Source organism: Monopterus albus, unplaced genomic scaffold, assembly GCF_001952655.1.
Source record: "Monopterus albus unplaced genomic scaffold, M_albus_1.0 scaffold18.1, whole genome shotgun sequence".
Classification (NCBI taxonomy): domain Eukaryota; kingdom Metazoa; phylum Chordata; class Actinopteri; order Synbranchiformes; family Synbranchidae; genus Monopterus; species Monopterus albus.
Window position 1 is genome coordinate 4,905,117 of NW_018127898.1, and position 26,765 is coordinate 4,931,881.

Sequence of the window (26,765 nt, forward strand, 5' to 3'; positions counted from 1 at the left end):
AAATAACACACCTCCACTTGTAAAAGTAACATATCCATTTTTAAGGAGTACGTTATCATCAGCATTCAAATAAAAAATAAAAAAAACATTCTTCAGCATGTGTGTTCACGGTGGGAAACCAAGGGTTCATTCATTAAAAGTGTGACAGTACAGTGACGTGGAGTGAGGCTGATAAGAATAAGAACTAACAGTCAACTTCAGACAGACTCGAAAGGAAACCAACACAGAAAAGAAATATCAAATACAATCTACTGTACAAGAAATACTGTTGTGTGTCCGTAAACAAGAAACAGAAATATGCAGGGTATATAACATTTGATGATTCTATGATGCAAGAATGGAGCTGCTTGTGATTGTTTAGTCATTTGGCTTGTCAACATGATCAGGCTGCTGCTGATACTGTAACAGACCTTAAAATATAATAAAAATCATTCATTTAAAAAAAGCTTCACCAATTCTCCTGACCCTCACATTATACTCCTTTAGTGTACAGGGGAAAAAACTTTCTATATGTGGTTTCTACTTTCCTAATCTTTTATAGTCTGGGAATGTAGCTTTCTTATACTGAGTGCATGCATATGTGTGATTGTTTCTCTGACTCCAGAGAGCACGACCTAGTGAGCGAAGGACTTTGGCACTCGGTGGATAAAGAAAGGGATGTGAAAACACACTGTGTCCTCACTGTCAGCTTATGCTCCAGTTCATACAAACACACAATAAAAAAAAAACCCAAAAAACAAAACAAAACAAAAAACACATGAATGGCTCCTGGTATTAAGTGTTTATGTTTATGCGTGTGTCAACCTGAGACTTTGAGCTACATCACATAAAATCTGATTTTCAAAAATCAGTTTTAAGTGCCTCGCAAATCATTTTTGCCAAGTAGATGCAACCCAATCTGTGTGAACAAAAATGGCGCTGACTGTGTGTGTGTGTGTGTGTGTGTGTGTGTGTGTGTGTGTGTGAGAATATGTATGAATGTCTGGAATGGAAAACAATCCAAGTTTTGTCTGTAAATGTAGAAACTCCTTGGTTTTGCTACCACACATATTGCTACAGGTTGGCTCACGCAAAAATGTTTTAAGTCTGTCACGAAAAAGTAGAAAAAATAAAATATAATAAAAAAATCCAAACATCATTACAATGACTGGATTTTTTACATTAGCCTCTAAAGCATTCGGGTTTTATACACACACACACACACACACACACACACACACACACAAATGAAATGCATTGCCAAAAATGCAGCCAAACTCCAGACTGTGTGTGAAACCAAAGTCAAAAGATGCACCCCAATAAGTATATGTACATATGGGGAAGGGGACAGGAAGCAAATAGAGGTGAAGGGGTGTATTAACAAGACCATTATTACAAAATATTCAAGAAGGCATTTCAGTTATTTTCTCTATTCCACAGCACTGCCCTGCCCTCCGGATAAAGACTTCTGTTCCCTTTTCCTTCAGGCAGTTCATCCCATCCACAGATCAAGTTATGATGAGTCTTTTTTAAACCCATCAGATGGGAATATGCAGCTTTCTGCATGGCAATGTACTATGTGTGCGTGTTCTGATGCGTGCATATGCTTGTATAAAGTGTATGCGGACATCTGTGAATCCACGGCAGGTCTCTACTTGAAGTTGGCGTAGTCAGAAAAGGCATCGATATACTCCTGGACCACTTTGTAGCAGAACTCGTACTGCTCCTGAGCAGGGAGGGGCGGGACAAACAGCCACGTCAGCTGGGAAACTACACAAGTAACACTAAGAGTACACTGTAATCTACTTAAGTCAGTGATTAGAGATAATGATCATGTCATAGACATAATGGCTGACAGTGTATGTGAAAAAACTGCTCCTAAAACCTTGTTATCTATCTACAAATCAATCACAGTACAATATACACTAAAATGTGAATTTTACTGTATTTGTAAGTTAACTCTAGGACCATAATTTCTACCAAAAATTCAACTGGTATTTAGATTTTGGTTGGTTTCTATCTTAACCACCCGTTGCTTAATGAAGAAAAATGCCAACAGGTGGAGTTTTAAAAGGGGACCATACCCAATTTCACAAATTCTTAAGAGCAAATCTGAAGCAAGAAAATGTCTCATGTTCCCTTGCAGAGACTAACCAATTAAGTAGGTGTACATGTTATAACTAATGTTTACAATTTTAGGTTCCAAAGGCCCTCACCAGAGTCTGCACCATGTGGGGTCTCTGCAGTCTGAGGCTCTTGACTGTCTGGAAGACATCCAGGATACCCTCTGCCTTCACCCGCTCCAGGACTGTACTCAATGCACAGAAAGTCCCTGTCCGGCCAGCACCAGCACTGTAGACACATACATGCAAAATTGTAAACTTCAGTATACAAAGTGCAAACATGCAGTAAGAAGAAGCGTTGTTGTGTGTGTGTGTGTGTGTACATGTTAGAGAAGAAGCAAGGCAACAGTTCTGGGAGCAGTTAAAATGCCACAAAGAAGAAGAGAACAATTCTTCTGAACTGTTTTTTCCTGCGACTGTTTCCCCAGACACACAGAAGCACGCTTGATTGTGAGATGCATTTCCATGTGCAACATGCTGATACAAAGTTCAATATAATGTTTTATACCACAATTTCTTCTTACATATATGCAAGTTAAAACAGCAACATACTAAGGTTGTGTGTGCATTTTACCTGCAGTGTACAGTGATGGGGTGGTTGCCAGACTGCTGCTGCTGTTTCTGCACTGCAGCAATTATGTTGATCATGCCCTTTCCATCGGTGGGTATGCCCACCTCTGGCCAGCCATGGAAGTGGAACTGACGCACCGCTCGAGCTTTGTTCTCCTGGAAAAGATGAGGGCAAAATAATCGCCCAGGATATGTTTTAAGGAGTATGTTATCATCAGCATTCAAATAAAGAAAAACATTCTTCAGCATGTGTGTTCACGGTGGGAAACCAAGGGTTCATTCATTAAAAGAGTGACAGTATAGTGGCGTGAAGTGAGGCTGATAAGAATAAGAACTAACAGTCAACTCCCCCCCCTATATGTCACTTATACAGTGGTGTGAAAAAGTATTTGCCCCCTTACTGATTTCTTATCTTTTTGCATGTTTGTCACACTGTAATGTTTCAGATCATCAAACAAATTTAAATATTAGTCAAAGATAACACAAGTAAACACATCATGCAGTTTTTAAATGAAGGTTTTTATTATTAAGGGAAAACAAAATCCAAAACTATATAGCCCTGTGTGAACAAGTGTTTGCCCCCCTGTCAAAACACTGGTTTATCGCACCTGAGTTCAATTTCTCTAGCCACACCCAGGCCTGATTACTGCCACACCTGTTCGCAATCAAGAAATCACTTAAATAGGACCTGCCTGACAAAGTGAAGTAGACCAAAAGATCCTCAAAAGCTAGACATCATGCCGAGATCCAAAGAAATTCAAAACCAAATGAGAAAGAGAATAATTGAGCTCTATCAGTTTGGAAAAGGTTATAAAGCCATTTCTAAAGCTTTGGGACTGCAGCGAACCACAGTGAGAGCCATTATCCACAAATGGCGAAAACATGGAACAGTGGAGAACCTTCCCAGGAGTGGCCGGCCGACCAAAATTACCCCAAGAGCGCAGCGACAACTCATCCAAGAGGTCACAAAAGACCCCACAACAACATCCAAAGAACTGCAGGCCTCACTTGCCTCAGTTAAGGTGAGTGTTCATGACTCCACCATAAGAAAGAGACTGGGCAAAAATGGTTTGCATGGCAGAGTTCCAAGACGAAAACCACTGCTGAGCAAAAAGAACATAAAGGCTCGTCTCAGTTTTGCCAGAAAACATCTTGATGATCCCCAAGACTTTTGGAATAATACTCTGTGGACAGACGAGACAAAAGTTGAACTTTTTGGAAGGTGTGTGTCCCATTATGTGTGGTGTAAAAGTAACACCGCATTTCAGAAAAAGAACATCATACAAACAGTAAAATATTGGTGGTGGTAGTGTGATGGTCTGGGGCTGTTTTGCTGCTTCAGGCCCTGGAAGACTTGCTGTGATAAATGGAACCCTGAATTCTGCTGTGTACCAAAATATCCTGAAGGAGAATGTCCGGCCATCCGTTTGTGACCTCAAGCTGAAGCGAACTTGGGTTCTGCAGCAGGACAATGATCCAAAGCACACCAGCAAGTCCACTTCTGAATGGCTGAAGAAAAACAAAATGAAGACTTTGGAGTGGCCTAGTCAAAGTCCTGACCTGAATCCAATTGAGATGGTGTGGCATGACCTTAAAAAGGCAGTTCATGCCCGAAAACCTTCCAATGTGGCTGACTTACAACAATTTTTCAAAGATGAGTGGGCCAAAATTCCTCCACAGCGCTGTGGCAGACTCATGGCAAGTTATCGAAAACGCTTGATTGCAGTTGTTGCTGCTAAGGGTGGCCCAACCAGTTATTCGGTTTAGGGGGCAAACACTTATTCACACAGGGCTTTGTAGTTTTGGATTTTGTTTTCCCTTAATAATAAAAACCTTCATTTAAAAACTGCATGATGTGTTTACTTGTGTTATCGTTGACTAATATTTAAATTTGTTTGATGATCTGAAACATTACAGTGTGACAAACATGCAAAAAGATAAGAAATCAGTAAGGGGGCAAATACTTTTTCACACCACTGTATTTAGCCGCTACCGTGTCCCACCCTGACCTACCTCTGGCCCACCCGCCCCAGTTTGGGAACCACTGAGCTCTAAAGAGCACAATATTACATGTTATGTCTAAGAACCTTGAGTGTGTTTGTTTGTGGAGTGCCTGCTTGTTTAAATCCTCTCTCACCCTGTTGTTGGTGACCAGGAGGTCACGCACTGTGTAGCTCTCACTCTCTTCCTCCCTTTTAAGCTCGATGGAGATGTCCCCATAGACCACCGCTCCATCACTGGGCCAATACTGAGCACACTTTTCCTGCACGACACAGTGGAGACGATCAAATAACAACATTTTAGGACTAATGGTTTTAAGGAAACCTAAAATGTTATTATTGTGTCCACAGATATAAAAGAGAACCCTTTAAAGGTGATATCCTGTTGTGACTGTTCAGCTTTAACACCTATGTTTACTCTTGAAAGCATTTTGACAACTTGATTGCTAATAAAGTATATCACATTTTATTAAAGATTTGAGATGAAGATATGTTAGAAAACAACTAAAGATGAAATCATTTTGCTCAAAATATTAACGTGTTACACAAGACTGGTGGCATCCAGCTAGCAACGAGTATATTATCTAAAATCAGTATTCTATTTTAGCCAGTTATTGACCTGATATCTAACGCTAGTGTTTGTATCTGCACACATCCCCACCTGCCCTCTCTCCTCCAGCTCAGTGAGCATGACTATGGAGCAGCTTCTCCACTCCCAGATCATCCTCCAGAAGTCCTCTATGGTGTGCTGCAGGGGGCCCTGGCTCGCCATGTATGAGTCCTTTTGACGGTAGCCCTGTGACCAGATGGTGGATATATGATACAAACAGTATGAGGGAGAAAGGGAGATGTAAAACCCCTGATTGATTGCTTGCATTAATGAAATGAAATGATCCACTCTCATCCAGGTGCTTTTACACTCACATCAATGAAAGAGGCATTGACGTAGTCGGTGTTCTCCTCTCCTCGTTTGACTGGAATGATCACTCTGTTGAATTCATCTGTCAGGAGCAAGGAGAAGCATTAACCTCTACTGAAAAAAAGCTTTAAGAGTTGACACGAGGTGTGCAACTACAATTTCATCGTGTGCATCAAAGCATTCATCACAGTGTGTAGGCAGACTTAATAAACCCACTGCATCACTCACATGGAATGATCTGTAGGACTCTGTTTTTCTTCATGTTGGCGGGCAGGTTGCCTGTTCTCATCTTGTCATTCTGAATCTTGATGGATGTCAGTTTCTAGAAGTTGTGTGGGTCAAATGTAACATATAAACTTCCCATATTAGAAGTTTTCCACAACAGAGACGCATTTTATTAAAATGAAACTGTTTGATGTAGAGGTACGACAGCTAATGGGGGCAACAGTCTCTTTTTGAAGAAAACAACACACCTTGAATTCAGCCTCCAGACCACTGCAGCCAGCTCCAGGTGAGGGGGCGTAGAGTTTGGCCAGGTGGGACTCCAGAGAGGTCACCTCCAGCTCTGTGTCTCCGTACAGGTAGTGCTCTAACAACGCCTGGAAGATGAACACATACTGCATCTGTGGGGGAGAGAGAGAAGACAAGGTGAACATCAAGCTAAAGTCAATACTGCATCTAGGAGAGATTGAATTCATGTGAATATAAACTGTGATACATATTTAGTGTCAACACTGAACCTACATCAGTCTGAACCATCTGACAACGCTGTGCTCTGATCCTAGTGACGAAGCCAAACACATCCACCTTCCTTTCAGCAATCATCATGTCCAACATGGCATCAATCACAATGAAGGTACCTGTCCGCCCGACTCCCGCACTGACAAGAAAGGTGACATGTGGTGAGCTGTGTGCCTCACACACACAGAAACATAAAAAATGAGCCAAAATGAAAGAGAAAGCTTTTATCCACTTGCCTACAATGAACCACAATGGGACCAGCATATTGGGGGTTGCAGGCCTTGACTTTTTTAAGGAACTTGAGCATGCCAATAGGGGTGAAGGGCACCCCAAAGTCTGGCCAGCTGGTGAAGTGGAACTGGGTGACAAGCCTCTGAGGCTTCTTCCCAGATACATCTCCCACCTGTGATACAAACAAACAGAGTTATAAACCAAGCTGTAATTCAATGGTTTCCATCTATGTGACATAATACAAAATCTAAGTGAATATTTGAATCCCTTTAGTGTCTGCCTCTTGTGTAATTAGTCATTATTACTGTACCACTGTAAGAATTCTATCACTATTACCAGACAAAATGGGAGGGTAAAAAAATGAGCAATTTGACTTTGTGAGGCACAGTAACTGCCAAACTTATCCTGAGACAACATCTCACAACAGAGAATACTCTCACTAATAAGAGGTTTACCTGTTGGATGCAGAACTTGCGGACTGTGTAGTCCACCAGAACCATCGTGTCTTCTACCGACACTCGGATGTTCCCATATGTCCAGCAGCCCTGGTCCGGCCAGTACTGGGCACACTTACACTGAAACACAGAGAGCGATTTAACACCAAGCATATTCACCAAGCTGTGCACACAAGAGAATGATAGCCTCACTGCATTTCAGTTCAGTTTTGGCAAAGTTTAATGAACAGCTGAAGGGAAGTCATAATCTGAACCATTAATCAAACTAAGAACATTAAGACCAATCGTACTAAAAGTCTTTTTAAGCAAAGATGGGGGAAGGACATCAAGTGACCAATAAGTGGGTTTAGGCTGATGGGCAACCTCAGAAAGTGAACTTACAGAGACAGGCTCAAGCTGGTTAAAGATTACTGTATCAGTAGGAGCAGTAGAAGGGTCAGGCTGAATTTTTTTTCTACAAAAAAGAGAAATTCTTCACAATTACCCAAGGACACATTGGACCATAAAGCAATAGAGGGATTTACAACTGCATTAAAAGTACTAAATAGCACCCATGTATTATGACAGTCTAGTCATGCTTGTCCTGGCCCTCACTTAAAACCAGCACAATAAAAGATTGAGTGTGATTTTGGTATATTATGCTTTTAAATGGAACTACTAGGTCTCTCTCACCTAAACTGTGTATGTACAGTATGTTCTATACAAAACAGGTTTTAAGAACACTGTATACAAACACAAGCATCATCTTTCCTGCTGCAGATCTCCTACCTCTTTCCTCTCCTTTAGATTGGTCACCATGACAATGGTAGCTGTGTTCTGCTCCCAGATCATGCGCCAGAAGTCATTTATGGTTTCCTCCTTTGGCCCTGAGAGCCCGAGACAGATACCAGAAACCGAGAGGACAAGTGATGAGCTAATAATGAAGCAGTCTGTTTGTTGTTTGTTTATTGAATGACAGCACAGCCCAGTGTGTTGTCCTCAGCGCAGGCTGCAATCTTACCCTGAGCTGCAATAAACTTATTCTTCTCTTGGTAACCCTGCAAAAAAAGAAAAAACAAAAGGTGGATAAGAAATTCATATCCGGATCACAGCTGTTTCTTTTACAGAAAAAAATGCCACACTTATACAAACATTTATAAAGGAGGCATTGATGAAGTCAGAGTCAGGGACTCCCTCCAGAGATGAGAGATGCACCCTGGAGTGATCATCTGAGAGAAAAGGCAGGGGACATGGAAAAAAAAAAAAAGAAGAAGAAGAGAGGACATATAATGAGAGGGGGAGTTTTAATTATACACGGTAGATTACAAATTTTCCATCCTAACCACTAAACTATACTTTAGGAAATCACTTTGTAAACTGGCTTTTACTATTAGGCTCTGGCTGTGATTGTACTGATAAATGCTGAGAACAAGGGAACAATTCTGACACACTCTGCTTTGTCACTCACATGGCAGGATGTTGACATATCTGTTTTTTTCTTTATTCTCTTCCTTGGAAGCAGCATCGCATGATGCCTGGATGGGGCAAACTGGCAGAGCCTAAACACAACGGAAACAAAAAAAATAATTTAGATAAACAAAAAGCAGACAGACCTGTATCAGTTTCAGTTTTCTCTGTGTGACCCTGCACATCATTTCCTGATGGCTCCATCCTTGTGTCTGCTGCATGTCTAATAGTCACCCCAAATGGATTTTGTCAGAATGTGCTTCAGCAATAGGCTGATAATCTGACCAAAACAATGAAATCTTATATAAGACAATTCAAATAACATCGTGGAAGCATCTTAAATTTTTAAATGTCCGGGCCATTGTTAGGCTCGCCTATCTAGAAAAACACTGCCAACTTTGTGTGAACATATCAGAACCAATCACAGAGTAACTGGGTGCACTGGAGAGTCCAGTGGTTCCCAGCATTTCTCTGATGTTCCTCCACATCCTCACTAGATGAGTTCAAGTACTCCTTCACTGCCCCTACTGCTCATGTGCCAAATGCATTCATTTCAATTTAAATTTCAATTGCTTTTAGAAAAATATTTTCCTATTATTTTCCTCCTAAGTAGCAATGCCTGGATATATTGTTTAATCAAATCATAATTTCTACTTGGAATAGAACAGAATATCTTTACTGTCATTGCACATACATGATACAACAAAACTGCTTCCTGCTCTCTGGAAGTTAAATACCAGTCATTATAATAATAGATAAATGAGAGACCTAATAAATAAAGATAAACAGTAAATACCAATATAATACATAACAAATAAGCAAAGCAGCCGTATATCCATAAGAATACAAAGAAGGCCCAGAAGCAAAGTAATAATACTGTCTATTTTGCTCATGAGGTTACTACACAAGTATTTTTGCACTGTATTGTTGCACAGATATATCAAGTCCAGGCTGGTCAGTGGATATGCGTAGTATTATGGGAGGGATTTTTGGGAGTTTAGTCCAATGATGGCTCTACGTTTTCATATTAGCTGAGCTTCTCCACAATCTTTCCACGTACCCCTTGGCAACTGAAGTACCCACTGGGTTGTGAGTACTCCTGATTGGGAGTCATTTGTTTAGGCTAAAGTGAGTTGGGTTACAGGTGAATCTCAGGCTCAGTGTATTATCAGAGGGTGCGTGCTTGAGTGTGCCATACATTAAACTCCTCCCTGAAAAGCTTGTTGTCATCAGCCATGCGACGGTTCATTTCTTCTTCTAGCTTGTCGACAGGAAGAGGAGGGTACTTCCTGTTTGTGCTGGGTGAACGAGCCAATAATGGAACGCTCTGAAGTTCTGTGCGCATGAGCAGGAAAGAAGGTGGAAGGAGAGAAGAGAAGGAATAGGAGGGGTGTGGGACAGATGGTGATAAAGAACAGAGGAGACCGGGTAAGAAGGTGAGAGTGGAACTGTCTTAGATCAAGTAACAACTTCATCATCCACTGTTTTTTCTAAAGATGCCCACCAGAGGGCGATGTAACAAAGCTATACCACATCAGGGTGCTAACTGCAGCCCTGTTGGTTAGGTAATCACAGTGAACAAAAGCCTCCTGCCAACAGTCAGTCAGTGAAATGCTATCAGTTAGGGGAAGGATATCAATCAAGTATTATCAGAAACAACTGGCAGCAAAAAGTTTAGTTGAGGTGACTGTACATATTAGATGAAACGACCCAACACAAAAAATGGTCATATCTGCGGACAAATACAAAGAACACACTACTGCATGTGTGGATGCTTTACCTGTATCATCTGATCTACCGTTGGCTAGCCTGAAGGAGTTTGAATGGCTTCCTGCCTGCTTGTACTTCTTAAACCTGTCAATCAACACAGAACAAAGTGCATATTAATACACACAGACACACACACACACACACACACAAATAAAACACATCCTGCTTTAGTCTCACAGCAGAATGCCAATCAGACGTTGCTATGGTGACAGCAGCACCTTAAGCCTGCACTGCAGGTCTCTGGCTTAATTTTGTATAAAGAACATCAACAGCATTTCACCAACCGAAGCATGTAGAGGACGATGATGATGAAGATGATGAACAGCAGGGAGGACAGGGCCACCATCACGGCTATGATCGGCATATCTTCAGTGGAGTTGTTGTCTGCATCAGAGAGAGAAGAGCAACAGACATACAGTATTATGTTAAGCGCACAGAATAGAGCAACAGAGTAAGTTTACAGTGTGGACAATAAACTCAGAGGATGTTGAACTCTTGGCAAGAAACATATTTTCCTAAATGTTGAACTATTGGTTTAAATGACTATTTGACTACTAGAATCATTGCTTATAAATTGTGTTTATCAACTAATCAATCAATCTACTTGTGGTTTTGGAATTCAGTGTATACTGTAATGGATGTTTATTGGCTATTTAATGTCCCAAAAAATTCAAGGTCATAAGGTAGGCTCTGCATCTTCAACCCCAGCCTTTCCATCATGGCTGTCCATCTTAATATTTCATTGGCTTTCCAAAGAAAAAAAAAACAAAACAAACACAATCAAGAAGCTGCCCTCTGGAGTAACTGAGAGGGTCAACACTTGGCTTCTGTTCCTGGTTATACCCAGCAAGACAGCAGACCCAGGGTGATGGTAACTACCGAAACATTTAGAATGCCTGTTGTTAAGTCAACATGAATTATTCAGAGTGTAAATATTAAACGCTTTGTAACATTAGGTATCACAAACCAGAAATCGTGTGGGTCTCCTGTGATGTTATCGACTAATGAAAAGAAAAAAAAAAACCCAAAACAAACTGATGTTCACCTAGGTTCAACATTACAAATGAGACATTACACAGACCAAGTTATCCATTCTTTATGATGCATCCTCTAGATTACAATGGCTGACCAACTTATATGTTTACACTATGCTCATGAGTTTCTGGTTGAAGGCATTCCTATAGTCTTCCTGGTGACCTTTCACTGCCACCGTCAACACAAAAAGACATGAGATTCTGCCTGAACAACAACAGGAGTTTGTAAGATACTAGAAAACTACACAGTGACAATGCAAAGACAAAATCAGCAGTTCCACAGACTTACTCAAAATTTATCACTGTTCTTATTGTTATGGACAAAAACACGCTGCAAAGAATGCATCATTTGACTTCATGCTCCATATGTGCTTACTGGGGGAAGTACTTTGGAATGATGCCCAGTTATGTTGCATTTGTTCCCCGGACTTTTCAGCATTCTTCCTTGGACAATGTGTACATTGAGGAAAGCAGGAGCACAACAGGCTATGGGTATAATGTGGAACTAACACAACCTTGATGGACTTCATGCCATCTAGAGCTTCTCATCCACACAAGACCCGCACACAGCCAGAAGGAGACAATGGAGAAATTACATCTATAACCCTAAAGTGATTATGTTACATAATAGACATACCATGTAATGTGGTGCAGGCACATCTGTTAAATTTCTGTTTACCAGGAGTGTATAATCCTAATTAGAACCACAGTTTCCCTCTCAAGTGTTTTTGTACCACAACATTTTAAGTCTTGTTTTATAACTGCAGATAGTTTCAGAATATGCCTGCTGTTATTATACTTGATAATAAAAATCTTCTTTCCAAATCAATCATTGACATATGATAGTGAGTCGTGTATTTCTCTATAATCATGCAATATGAATAATTAATGCAAAAAAAAGGATGGGGTAATCATGTTTCACTTACAAGGATGTTACTAGAATGGTCAAAGAATCAAAGCTGCTAAAAGATGAAGCTCAATAACGCTGGACATTTCAAGCATCTTCTTCAATACATCAAAATCGGTATTTTATAAAATAAAGCAGATACGAAGAAATCTTCCCTCAGCACCATTTGTTTATTCATTAAAGTAGCAGATGCTTTCGGCAGCATCTCTGTCATTTGGTTTGGTGGGTTTCTGTGGGATTCTTGTGGATGACTGCTCAAATGCAGGTATATCACATCAGGATATTTCCAGCACTGCTACAATGGGCTCTAAAAGCAGAGAAATGTTCACCTATCTAAAATATTAAAGGTTGACTCTTGACCAGAAAACTCACTCTTTCTAACTGTAGCTGGTCTATGTGAATAACACACAACTAGATAAAACAACAACACTGACAATCAATCTGAAATGTTCATTTATGCCGGGAGTTAATCTAATGAAGTACTGGTTTCTTGATGTAGCCACATTCCTTCAGCTGGTTTTTCTTCATACATTAAATTAAAGTGTTTCTCAGATAACAAATGCAGGTCTGAATGCCCCCAAAATGCATTAAGACTGCACTGGGGTCAACAGGAGGAACAAAGGACTGCCCAGTCATCTTTATAGTGTGCAAAAAACAGAAGAACCCTCTCTGACACAGGTGTATACAGCTGATCTGCCAGTAACAAAATACATGTAAAAGGTTTAAAAGCACAAACCTGAAGAAAAGGACTAAACAGCCACTACACGGCGGTCTGTTTTCCTGTTTAGCAGGTACAGCAGTTTTACCACAGATAAAATCAAACGTGAGTAACAAGGAAAAATCCCATCATGCCACCAAACCTAAATATTTGGGTACAAGACGCAGGTTCTGAATAGAACCTTAATGACTTCCTGCATGTCTTGAATGACTCTGATGACAAATCCTTACAACCGGCTGCAGGCTGTACACACATTGAGTGAGAGGAACAGTAGGGATGACAGGCATTTTCTGTTCAAGATAAAATGAGTCACTCACCTATCTTGTTGCTTGGTGTACTGAAACAACTGGTGATGGAGGACCTAGCATCTCTCTCTTCTACAATAATTTTGTTCCTGTATAACTTATGAAAGGTGCACCATAATAATACAGAATTTAGACTGAATCAATTGTTCCTCCTCTCTGAGAATAGTGTATGAGGGTGAATATTTTCTTAGGCAAAGTGATGAGAGTTTAAAGTTTTTTAAATTAAAACACAGGTTTTAGTTTTCTAGTTTTTACCATTATTTCTATTTATGGTAATTATACTCACTAAAGCAGCTGCTGAGATCTGGGAATGTGGTGACATCGCTACAGCAGGTCAAGTAGTTTGAAACCTGAACAATCATTGGACTTATTCTTAGTGATGTTGGCTTGTTCCCAGATGTTCCCTTCTTGAGTACCATCTTATTACAAGTGAATTACAGAAGTAAGACCCAAACTGTAAAAAGTATACTCACACTAAAGGGGTTCTGGAGAGAATAACTGCTTCAAAACCAGTGCATACACCAGCACTCACCATGTGGGCTGCTAACTGAGGTGAACTCAAACCCAGCTTGTGTGGTTGTCTCCTGCTCCTCGCTGAATGTATCCTCATCCTGATGTGTCTCTCTAGGTGACGTATCAATGGTCCCATTTCCTTCCCACACCGAGGTAGTAGGAGGGGGAGGATCGGTGCTTGGTAGTGCCTGAGGGGCATCTGATGGAACTGAAGGTGAGGGAGAAGGAGCTGGTAACACCAGCGGGGTGGAATTAGATGAATGTACTCCATCACCAGTTGGGGCTGTGGTTGAGGTGGTGGTTGTTGTTGTTGTTGTTGTTGTGGGTGTTACTGTCGTCACAGTAAGTGTTGCAGGTGGGGCCATGGGGGCTGGTGTGTGGGTGACTGTCAAGTTGACGGAGGCAGTGATATTTGGTGGAGCTGAAATGAAGGAAACAAGAGTAGGTCAAGTGTTCTGCAGTGTCTCACCAGGAGCTTTTAAACCTAAGAAGATGAGTAAGTAAAGACATTTAATTTAACTGGGCATGAGTCGTACTTGCGATGGGGACATGATCTTGAGCTGAGGCCCAGAGGGCTAGACCGAGCAGCAGGAGCAGGGGACACACACCCATTCTGCCCTACATGGAAGAGCCACAACAACAGGGAAAGCAAGGCATCAGTCAAAAACAACAATAAATATCATAGAAATAAAAATCTAAATATACTTAATATGTTTTATTAAAACCAAGAGATTGAGGGTTTATGTGTTCTATAATTCAACATGTATGCAAATTTTTGGAAAGTAATACTGAAAGAAAATATAATTAAATAAAATATTATTAAATTTGAAATTTAATTCTTGCATGTGAGCCTGTGCATATTAAACATTGTCTACCTGAAGAAGCGAAGTTGGCATCAATCACTCATTCGCACAGCGGGGTCCTAGAAAGCAAACAGAAGACATCACTAACTTCTTGTTCTTAAACTGCCTGGGAAATGTCTTAACTCTGTTTCGTGCAACATGAATGGTGCAATAATGACGCAAACATAATCATTTAAGAACTTTAAATCGAGCTACACCAAAAAAAACGTGGTTCACCAAAGGAAGGATTCCAAAGAAATCACCTGGGAAAGAATTAGTCAGTGAAGTTTTTGTTCGACACTTTTGACCAGCTTTGTCCAATGTGATCAGTGAACAAGGTTTATTGCAGTGTCTTATTATTCTAGAGAGACCTTTGTGTGCTTTTGCCACAGTTAAATATCTGGAAATGTTATTAAAGCTACAGTATGTAACTTTTTCCAGTTTTTAGTTGTTGTAGAAATATGTTTCAAACCTTATCTTAATGTGAAGAGGTGCTGTCCAAGCCTCCTGTGACCCAGACTCATTAAAAAGCATTGGCAGCAGTGCAGAGATATTAGCTTCTAAAAGGTTTTGGACTGACCTCTCTAACCAATCAGAGAATTTCAATTACTTCTGCTTATACAGTAAGTTTTGTTGCATTGTCATTTCTTGTAATTTCATAATGACAAATATCCAAGCCGAGCAGAGTGGACTGATTTGGAGTTTCATGCTAGAGCTACAGTATTACATACTGTAGCTTCACGGTTTTATTTAGAATTGCTGATCAGCAAAGTTAATCACCAAATGTTTGTTTAATTAATGAAACATAAGTAAATTTTAAAGAAAAAAAATCTCAAATTAATGAAACCAAATGTATTAATCTAAATTGAATGTTTGGGTTTTGGACTGTTCAGCCCTATATCCAGTATAAGTCTCTTAAATCCTCAGAGTGGAGTTTCATCATAAAAATGTATTATCACCCAGAGCATGACAGAATTAGTGAGCATGAAAGAATTAGTGTCACATTTAAATTCCTGCAGTGACAGTGAATGAGCATTTAGGAAGCTCTTTACCTGCTGAAATGTGGATGAGTGAGTGGAGGAAAGAGGACAGACAGACTCGGACAAAACACAACGATAGCTGGGGAGTCAGTCTGTCTGATTGTCAGTCTTCTGTGTAATCCCAGAGGCCAGCGGAGTTGTAGTCTCCCTGGCTGAGCTGTGATAATCCCTGGACCTAATCCCATGGTCCTGACCCTCCACCAGGCCAAACACTGCCATGCTACTACACACAAACTGATGCCTTACATGGCAGATTATTGCATCAGTGGGCAGAGGATAAATTGGGTGCTAAAAGCTCTAATAGTGCCAGTTGTCAATCTTTTCTGAACCTAGCTCATTCATTGCAGTACTTACATTCTGGGTTTAGTGCATTACTGTCTGGCTCTGACAGCAGCCTGAAATGGGGTGAGATGAGCAAGTTGTGTGGTCAGTAAGTAATGCTATTAACCTACAAATCCAATTGTTGATCACACTCTCTCTTGGCTACCCATTCATGCATCCATTTAGCCAGCAAATGTCTGCTTCCCAAAAACAATTCATGCACTCAGAAAAATAGAAAACTTCCAAGAAAACTTCCATCAGAAGTTAAGTAGGATTTTAGTCAAATAACCAAAGTCTTTCTGCTGATGCAACAGGACAATGACTCAAAACACCAGAGCAAGTCCACAACAGAATGGCTTCAGAAAAACAAAATCCGCCTTTTGGATTGGCCAATTCAGAGTCCAGACCTCAACCCAATAGAGATGCTATGGAATGACTTGAAGAGAGCCATACACCGGAGATGCCCAAAGAATATTGCAGCGCTAAAGCAGTTCTGCAGGAAGAACGGGCTAAAATTCCTCCTGAACGATGTGCAGGTCTGATCCACAGCTACAGGAAGCGCCTGGTTGAGGTTACTGCTGCCAGGGGGTGGTCAACCAATTATTAATTCCAAGGGTTCACTGCCATTTTGAATGTTGAATGAGTGTCTTCATTAAAGGCATGAAAGATCAGAATGTTTTTGTAGGCACATTATATTCATCAGTACCCTTGACTTAGATGAAGATCAGATCACATTTTATGACAAATTAATGCAGAAAACCATGAAATTCCAAAAGGTTCACATACTTTTTCTTGCCACTGTATGTCTTGCAATAAAGCTGGACAGTGCCTCCCTGTACCTACAGTTTGTCCAGATTCCAGTGAAGCCATAAACCCCAGTGCGTGCTCCTCCTTTCCTCTCCTATACACATGAAACCAACCCCCTGCTAAACCAAAAACCACATCACAACCCTAAAGCCCTACCTTGATTATCCTCCCCTTCAGTACTCATTAAAAGGAGTGACTCAGCTGTAATGGACACGCTCGGACATCAGTACCATTTAGTGTGAATTAGCATCGTACGGCATCTGGCATTTGTACTAGCCTAAACTCAACATGACAGACAAAGATTATTAATGTGTACGTTCACATCAACAAGCTTTTTTTAGTAACTCTGCCTTAATTAAGTATGACTCATTGTTTTCTGCGCGCCATCCACAGAGGCAGGATGGCGTGTCACTGTGGTGGGATAAAGTGATAGAAGCCGGCCCTGTTCCTGACCTTTGCTTCACAGATGCTGCAGGAGCCCGAGCAGTTTTTGTCATGTAGTTCAGAGAGTACAACTCACCAGAGATGCATTAGCCTCCTGAGGAGAGCAGTCTTTACTGTGTTTGTGTGTGACTACATGGGATTCTTCTTTCAGAGTTATGTGATAGCGAAGGGCATCATTAATAATTTAGGAGGCACTGGGGAAGTGCTTCTTTGTGTCACTTTTAGGTTTTGTACTGTCAGTGCTCTGACTCTGTTAAAAACGATGTGAATGGGTAAAGTGTTGGTGAGATCCACATTCAAATAATGGAGGATGCAGAAGACATAACAAAAATGCTGCTATCAAACTGACTGTTTAATTACATAAATATATAGGCTTGAGTAAACCACTTATTTAGCATCATGATTGGGGTTTTCACAATGGCCTAACAGTTTCCTATTGCAACACCTTTGCTGACAGATCAAGACATCCTTCTTAAAAGAGCAACAACAACGGCTCACTACCAGCTTTTTACCAGTTTAATCTTATGTTTCATAAAGAGGTTTAAAGCACCTTTCATGTTTAGCTTGTGTCTTTCAGTCCAGCCCCCTGCTTATGGCAAGCCCCTAATACACTTCCATCTGTAATTACATTTTAGATATCCATAACAGCACATCTCCCAGTCAAACTTGTTTTCTCACTAGTTAAATATATCCACAATACCATTCTTACTAGTATTTAAGGGTATGCACAACTTTTATTTTACTGGTCAAAACTAAACACATCTAAATCCCCTTTAAAGTGGCCATTTTTACATTCAATAGCTAGACTCGATATACTGTACATGCAGTTATCTGTAATTCAGTTCTTCCTAGTCAAAAAGAACACTTCAGACATGCTAAAAGAAAAACCATTCCACACAAATATCCAAATTACATCTGTGGATGTCTGCTATTACATTGTTTCTAGTCATAATTCTAAAGGTAGATATGTGAAATTGTGCTTTTACCTGTCAAAACAAATTGTGGATAACTGTATTGACATTGTTACTAGTCATGATGTATTGTTGATTTTCACAATTATATTATGGATATCTGGAATACTTTTTGAGTCTGAAATGGGAGATTAATCCTCGTAAGAATTCTACTGCCGATATCCAGAATATCTAATGATGCTGTGGATATCTGAAATTGAACGCCCAGTAAACATGAATAGCAGAAGCGTTACTTGTCCTAGGAAGAATGTCATTGTGGATATCTGAAATGTTCTTTTTGACTAGGAAGAACTATATATATCTGTCTGGCCATTACATGTTAACACAACTTGCCATACCCTACTCTGCTTTATGATACATCTGGTTATTAAAAGGAGAGTAAATATTTTTCCAACAGTTTCATTACGCTATTCCCTGCAGAGGAAACATGTACATGCCCATCTATTAGTGAATGAGGAAGTCATGGAGCTCATGCTCTACTGACTTTGAGCTTGTGTTGTGCAACCATGTGAATATTTTTCAGCCAAAGCAGAGCACTCAGAGCAAGCCCTTTACAGCAGTCACTGTTGGGATGAGCTGCCCTGTGGGAATGTAAACTGCCACAGCTTTCTTAAGACAAGTAACAAGAATCAAGAGTTTTACTGGAGGGAATAAGAACCACGCAAAACAGAAATGCGTGCAGACAGTTGCTTATTTTAGTGGAAATTAAAATAGACTTTTTTTCCCCTTCTATTTCTCCATAAATAAATATTATCTGCCATACAAGAACTTAGTACACTGGCTTGAGTGACACTGGGTTAACAATAAAACTGGATATCAAACATTAATACCTGATGAGTGCTGACAGAAATGTCTCCACAGCACAGAGTAATGAAATCTGGCATTGAGCTCAGATTCTCATTTACTTATTGTAAACTGTTAAATCACCAATGAAACTTCTTTTGAATTTATTTTTATACATTCATATATTAAACTTCAGGTAACCATTAAACTAAAGTTAACCATACCAACCACTGGTACCACAGTAACCATTCTTAGGCTAATCTTCACACTAAATGGAGTGTAGGCAGCACATGAAGTGGCCATATGACACCGATCTTCATCAGCTCACAGTGGTAGTTCCTGAAAACAGGCTATTCTTTCATATTAAGCAACATGATGTCTCTGCTTTTGAACACAAAGTTAACAGCCTATAGAGAATGTGAAGGTATGTCACATCGTGTTGAATGTTAGGATGGGGGCACCATTTTGGGAGATGTGTGCTGTATTTACCTGCATACATTCTTGTTTTGTTTGGCTAAAAAGTTACTTAAATTGTTCAGATCTCACTTTACTGACTTGAGTAATTCAAAATGGATATCCTCAGCTGACTGTAGCTATCTTGTAGCAGACCTAGAGATCCCGCTGAGGACAGTGACTGAAAAATGACCCTGATCTCAGTTCTCGGTTTGGGAGCTAACATTAGCTAGCAGCTGTTGGCAGATATCACAAACACTGCAGATAAATCAACTTCTGTCCGGTCTGTGCTCAAACCGAACACTAATGAAGACGCTGGACATAGCTGAAGCATCCGCTACTGTATGTAGGTGTATGGGATAGCATTTATTTTAATTAACTTATAGGCCTATGTAGTGTATATCTCTATTATGGATAATAAGCGTGATCTTTAAAAATGGTGCATTTACCCAAAATGATTAAATCAAAATGACCATCCAGTTGAATCAATAGCTCTCTACAACAGTTTGACCAGAAACTGAAGTTCACCGCCTTCATGAAGGAGGATTTATTACAGGACTGTTGGGTTAGGCTGCATTAGTTTTGTTTAGGTGCATAGGTGTAGCGCTGCCAGAACAACACTCTACCACTTTTTTTTCTCCAAGAGAGGAAAAAGAATAGGCCTATTGACATAATCTGGTTGAAATTCATAATGCTGCATTATTGTGAGCGCTTGTAGATCCAATCATCAGTAAAGTTTATGTCCTGCAAAGTGGCATGCTCTAATTTGCTATATTAAAATTTAAGGTGTGGTTATTGATTCACAACGTCACCTCAAACAATCCACCCTCCAATGCAGAATTGGCACCCGTGAGTGTGTTTTGTTCAACCACATATATGATGACGTGGATGGTACACAGTGACACAGTTTAGTGAATGCTAATTCATATTGTTATTCTGCCACATCAGAGAATAAAGGCAGTCTAACATTTGATCATGTGGGTAACTGCCAAGTGTTTACATGGCCCTCGAAACAAGCTACAACTTAACCATGTGCATGCACTTCATAGATATGATCTGGCACTTCATCAAGTAACACTACACCTCTGGTTAGGTGTACCTAATAACTGCCAATTCAGTGTCATAGGAAATTATTTTATTTCAGAAATCTATCTGTTTTTTTTTTATTATTAAGACAACATACTACAACTTATCAATATCACTTATCCTGAACAGGGTCACAGGGGAGTTGGAGCCAATCCCAGCTGACAGTGAGCGAGAGGCAGAGTACACCCTGGACAGGTCACCAGTCTATCACAGGGCTCGAACTTCAAACTCTCTTGTGTGAAAGTGGACACCATCATGCAGAACAGAGCCCACTCCTTAATGTGCATGCCAGGGCTGAGCCCAACCGACTAATGAAGACAGTTGCCTCTCTGCCTGTGACCAACTGCAGACCTCAGTGGTAGTGCAATCACACAGTTGTGAAAGGGCTGGGCTGTTCCCATGCCATTTCATTCATGCAGTGAAAGGAACACTTATAGGTGGGGTATAAAGGAAGTCCAATTACATCTCCATGACAACCAAAGGCCAAGACGCAGGATCAATGCAAGGAAGTCATTTAATATGGAGAGCTCCCATTCAAGCCTGTGGATTTCACTGATGCTTTTGTCTTTACTTGTGACCTTAGATGAAGTAATAAGTATCTTTTCTGTCTGCACGGACATTAATTAATGAATAGCTCAAGATAGAAACAGATCTTTTTTTGAGTGATCTCTTGACCCTGGGACAAGAATCCTTAATAGTTGTTGCTATTTCCTCAGTTTATCGTGTGTTTAGATTTGACTGAAACCTAATGGCAAACGTAGTCAAATAATACAGCGACTAAAACAGAATCCTCTGATGTGTAGTGCGATTCTTAAAAATCAACTAATCTTATTAATAATTCATAGAGGTTAAACAAAGCTGGAAACCCAGCATACTCACAGACATGACACCAGCAGTGGTGATCAAAGGGTCCACCATTCTTTCAGAGAGTATTTTCCTCACTCAGTGCTAGATAATGCTTGTCTGTCTGTCTCTATTCATGGCATATTAATACTGTTTCTATGTCTTGAGAGGGAGGGGAGGTGCAAGGCAACAGGGATACTGTGAATGCTTCTCTTCACGGGAGACTGAAGTAGGCCTAACCCAGGGCCGCTAGGATTCTTGCTCTGAAACAGACCACAGATTATATGTCCCCAGTGCCACATACAACAGCCACAATCCTCTGGACTTCCCTTTCTGAGGGATACTACTCCCCACTGGTGTGGTTTCTGTTCCTGCTGGCTTCATTCATGAGCTGGTGAGTTGATGACAAGACGAAGAGAAGCATGGGATTACTATTCTGGCTAATCACACAGGCAAGAGTGACCACGGTGTCTGTTATTAAGCCTGTAATGATGATCCGGTTCCTTCAGGCTGGAAGGCTGATGAAAACTCACTTGTTTCAGTAAGTGAAAGTGGTGAGTCAGTAAGGCTCTGCTCGGTCTGCTTCATTGTGGGGTTTCTCACAGAGCATGCCAGGGCCCTCTCAAGCTTTCCCACACTGGATGCAGAGAGGATGTGAAGGCGAAAAGCGTGGCCTCCCCACAGAAGCCACTGTGACCTTGAAGCGTGGTGTGGGGCCAAATGGGCGGTAAAGGGCCACAACAAAATCCCACTCACTATCACTTCTGCCATCTGAACATTAACCACACAAACTAATTTCTACCTCCAGCATTCAGCTAAGGCTGAGCATCAGGTGAAATTTATCTGTATCACAGAGTACCGAAAACTGCCAAGGCAAAAAAAAAGTTAGAATTGAATGCCTGGTCAGACCCTTACTATTGTATACCTATTCTTTGATCACATAACTCCTGATTTAAATAAAACTTTTGTCATTTTTGTGCAGCTGCTGCTATTTAGGCAATATTTAACACTTAAGAAGTTACACTTTTTAAAGTTTTTCTAAAAACAAAAAGGCAAGGGTTCAAAAAAGTATTTCTAGTATTAGCATCAACACTCAGGTATCATATCAATACTACTAGTAGAGGAAATATTCAGATAATTAATCGTAGCATATACACAAATGCTCTTTTACAAGTGCACAAGTAGCCTATTATGTACTGAATGTATCAACAGAATTCCCCCTGCCGGTGCAAAACTAGCATTTTGCTCTTATAGTTGTTTGAGGTGCATAAGTTATTTTGTGTTTTATATACTGTTGGCTAGTTCAGTCTTTGGCAATGTGTCATAAGCTCTTCGGTCAATTTTATATAAAATCTTCATTTGTAAATAATACAGTGGAGTAAAAGGCACAATATTTACTTCTGAGCTTAAACGGTGAACATTATGAAATGATATCCAGCCCTAAAGGACATGCAGCAGGAAAACAGACAGGTTTTCAACATTGCTCTGGACACTGGTCCAAAGTGAAGGTCCTCATATCAGAAGTGTCCAACCTACTGCACTCACCCCCGTCTCATCCCTATGAACAATAAGAAGCCCATTCAAGATGAAGAGACAACAAACTGAGGCACGGCTTATCAGCATCAACGTGACAGTGCGTCCCCACAATCTCTTTTCTTCTCCACTCATTTTTAGGCGGTGCATTTTAAGGACTACCTTTCTTTGGACAGCTTCTCACAGCAAGGCAAGGAAGGCCTCTTCAGTTCAAAGGAAGATGCCAAGTTCAAATATAAATGTTTATAGCTATGACAGTCATGGTTTTAATTCTGACCAAAGTTTGACCTTGACTGTGAAAACACTGTTTTAAAAAAGCACTAAGTTTTCTGTAGTAGAGGATAAAAGAAAAACTAAAATACAAAAGCACAGCATGACCAAATGGATAGTTTTTGGTCACAATTTTATCTTTTCTGTTAACAAAAAGAGAAAATATTGATCTTTTGCCTACATGACTGTAGCAATCAATGAATATATATGTATCAGCCTAGTGTAACCCTGATACACTGATTTTTACCAAATCTACTTGCCTTCCATCCACAACTCCCATATTTACTGCCATTATCTCAACAAATGGCCACAAACAAACAAATAATGTTAAAATAAACTCAAAGAATTTAGAGGTAGAAACCAGATTCTGGCCGACCTGGATCACACAAGACAAAATAAACTTCTCACGCATCTAAAGTATCTCTTAAATGTATAATCCCACCTTGTCTTTGAAGTCCACTGAAGAGAAATAAACTACTATCTATATGCATCCCAGCTGTGGTGAACCAGAAACATTAATCAGCCCACATCAGGAGGATATAAAACAAATAATCTGAAGGGATTACATCAGGACAGACCAAAGCTGGAAGATCCCTGATGAGGCTGTCCCCATCAGGAAAAATATTTTATTTATGCATTGCCACAAGTTCATTTCCTATATTGCCTTATGTCATTAAGGCTGAGTGACGCATGACACCAGGCTCTATAATGCTTTATAATCCTCTGAATAGCTGTGTTTATCCTGTCAGGAATTACAGCGCTCTTCCACAGCAAAACACGTAGGCCTACAGATGGAAACAAAAATATACCTCCTGCCCCACCCAAACAGCCAACTCATAATATTGTGTCAACAACCTGAAATTGTGAAATTTCACAACACAGAGGTAATTTCAAAGACCCACCCATCAAAACTTCATGTAAAGCTCCCACAAGGGTATCTGAAGCTATAATTCGTTCTTATTTTTAGAAACTAGGCCAATGATGAAAACAGTGGTGTGGGGATCACTCAAACTCTTCAACTAAACCCCTTTCAGGGTCCCGAGACAGAAATAACTACCTTATTTTAAAATAGGTAGAAAAAGATATGGACAGAGCGAGCAAGAGGATAACAGCTCTGCTTTTCACTGCAGGAGATGCAGCTTGTGAGGGTCCTGACATAACACGACAACCTTGGTGAAGTGGAAGGGCACTAAGACGGAGGTAAGGTGGATATGTTCTGCAATTCAGTAAATCCAGACATGATGAATCAAGCTCCAAGCAGACATAGCAGAGGCTGCTATCTGCCAAGCCAGGATCTGCCATGCCTCCTGGGCCTCATGATGCTTCTCTCTGCTTACTTTTTAGCAAAGGAGTCATCTGAACTGGATTGTTCAATAACTTCAGCAATCCAAGTGAAAGCAATGTGATACCTTAAAAAAAAGCCTTAACACCCACAAGAGTGAAATGGTATGCTGGGTTACACCCAGCCAAAAGAGAGAAGGGTATTAATCACTGCATATACAAGGAAAACTTTGGGAGAGTTTATAAAGGAGGGTGCACAGGCAGAGAGAGCAGCAGAAGAAACACAAAGAAGCCGCTGTGATTTGAAACCCCCCTGCTCCTCCACCCGCCCTTGTCTGAACGTGTAATAACAAAGCGTTGATCAATAAAGTGTACTTTCCAGTGAGACAGCACAGACCTGGAGCCCCTCTTTGTTTAAGCTCCAGTGCTCCAGCATCCGTGTTGGCACCACAAACTGAGTTACAGCCTCCGACTTGTTGTCGCACTCATCTTGAAGCCCCCCTTTCTTGCGAGCCCCCTTCGCCAAAATTTCCCTCCCTGCCTCCGAGCTACTTCTGAAATGTCCAGGCGCTGCAAAGAGACCAACAACTATTATACACAACCCTGCTCTTTGCATACGCCCGGGTTTATCTCCGCTGTGAAACGGGTATCATGTAAAAGACACCGTAAGACCAACTGTGGGTGACAAAGTGCTTGTTTGTGGGTGACAATGTTACAGCCAGAGGAAACATGCTGCTACGGCGACATTGTAACAAGTGTGATTCGGGCTTTGCGCAACAAAAACAAGAAAACTCACCACGACTCCTGTAGTGCCCAAAGGAAACCCGAGAGGGGAAAAATCAAAGTCAAGCAGGAATTTATCCTCCTTTTCTCTTTCACGTTTTTTTTTTCAACCCCGGCCCCTGTCTCCACACCCCAAGAACCGAGTGTGAGCGGGGTGGGGGGACCTGGGTGATAGCAGAGGAGGGAAGTACGGTCTGGGACACAGTTAACACTTTGCAGTCAGTTTCTCTACTAAATTCGGGTAAGGAAGGCGCCCTCTAAAATCCTCAGTTTCCCCTAACGTATCGTAGCTTCAGCGGGTACTTTCTTGGCCTCCCTGGATGTTAAATCCCACGGTTTATCCACTGTATCCGGGCGCGTCAGCCGACCGTTCTATTCCGCCATGTTGTGTGTCTGTCTGCATAGGAAGAATGGGAAGAGAGCAACACATTCCCAAGCCAGGCCCCGTCTCTTCTCCAGTCTCTGCCATGCATACAGCGACACCTGCTGGTTCAGATGAATTTCACACGGGCCAGACTAGGCCATATCCGCTGCAGCGGGACATCAGTCTCTCATCAAGGGCCCTGGCCCGTGGCCCCTGATCCCTGAATCACTTTCACTGCCGCCTTCAGCAAAAGCGATGTTGAAGAGCTTGTACTTGAATATTTCCGTATACTTCTTGAAAGGCCTGTTGCCTTATGAACAGAAATAGCTGTGTTAAGTAAGACAATGAGCTTAATGGTACCTTGATTTGCTTTACCAATGTCCAAAAGTAATCAGCTGTTCTTTCAGTATTTATATTGCAATAAAAGTAATCAAATGTGAAATCTTCTCATCTAAAACTGTGATGAATGGGCAGTACTATGTTAGAGCTGAAAAAGTTATTCAATTTATTGAATTGTTTGACAAAAAATTAAATGGTGAGAATCTTAGCAACTGATTAATGGCAAGTAATTTTTGCATAAAAGTCAATATTTTCCATATTCTCATGTGTTAATATTTCTTTTTTATCTTTATAATAGTAAATAGTATACCTTTAGGGTTTGGACAAATCAAGCATTTTAAATATGTCAACTTGGGTTTGGGGAAATGGACATATTTTTCACATTTTCAGACATTTTATAGGCTATACCAAAAATTAACTGATTAATCAATAATGAAAATAAATGTGGTTGTGGCCAGCCATATACCATCAGAAACAGAGTATAAGACCAGTACAGTCATTATGAATTTGTTCAGTTTTTTTCATCCACTTATTCTTTTTCATAGCTGTGCAGATCTGGAGCACAGGCCAGCCTGAACTAAGGAGTAGTCTCATGTGGACACGGGTACATGCACATGACTTGGATTTGAGCAGAGGTGGAAAGTAACTAGATACATTTACTTTTAAAGTACAATTTTGAGGTATTTGTACTTTACTCAAGTATTTTCATTTCCTCCTACTTCAACGTGACTACATTTTAGAGGCAAATGCTGTACTTTTTACACCACTACATTTATTGGATAACTTTAGCTACTATTATTTTTCAGAATCAGTTTAACTACACAAAATAGTTTAATTAGCTCCACCTTTACCAGGTGCAACTTTAAAGGGACAAAAGCAATAATGCATCAATAA

At 40.5% G+C, this 26,765-nt stretch overlaps 1 protein-coding gene across 1 annotated transcript; it reads right to left on the minus strand.

The window, feature by feature from the left end:
- Positions 1–1,196: 1,196 nt before the first annotated feature.
- On the minus strand, positions 1,197–25,630 carry ptpra (protein tyrosine phosphatase receptor type A). The gene is made up of 22 exons (XM_020592887.1): positions 25,182–25,630; positions 14,587–14,633; positions 14,248–14,329; positions 13,731–14,132; positions 10,519–10,618; positions 10,245–10,318; positions 9,663–9,799; positions 8,466–8,556; positions 8,150–8,226; positions 8,019–8,055; positions 7,787–7,884; positions 7,019–7,138; positions 6,569–6,735; positions 6,336–6,471; positions 6,065–6,214; positions 5,820–5,913; positions 5,597–5,673; positions 5,334–5,468; positions 4,810–4,935; positions 2,677–2,828; positions 2,196–2,331; positions 1,197–1,705 (listed from the first exon to the last, which is right to left on the minus strand). Exons 2-22 carry the CDS (start codon positions 14,605–14,607, stop codon positions 1,631–1,633), a joined length of 2,487 nt encoding a protein of 828 aa, XP_020448543.1. The 5' UTR covers positions 14,608–14,633; positions 25,182–25,630; the 3' UTR covers positions 1,197–1,630.
- Between the last annotated feature and the right edge of the window lie 1,135 nt (positions 25,631–26,765).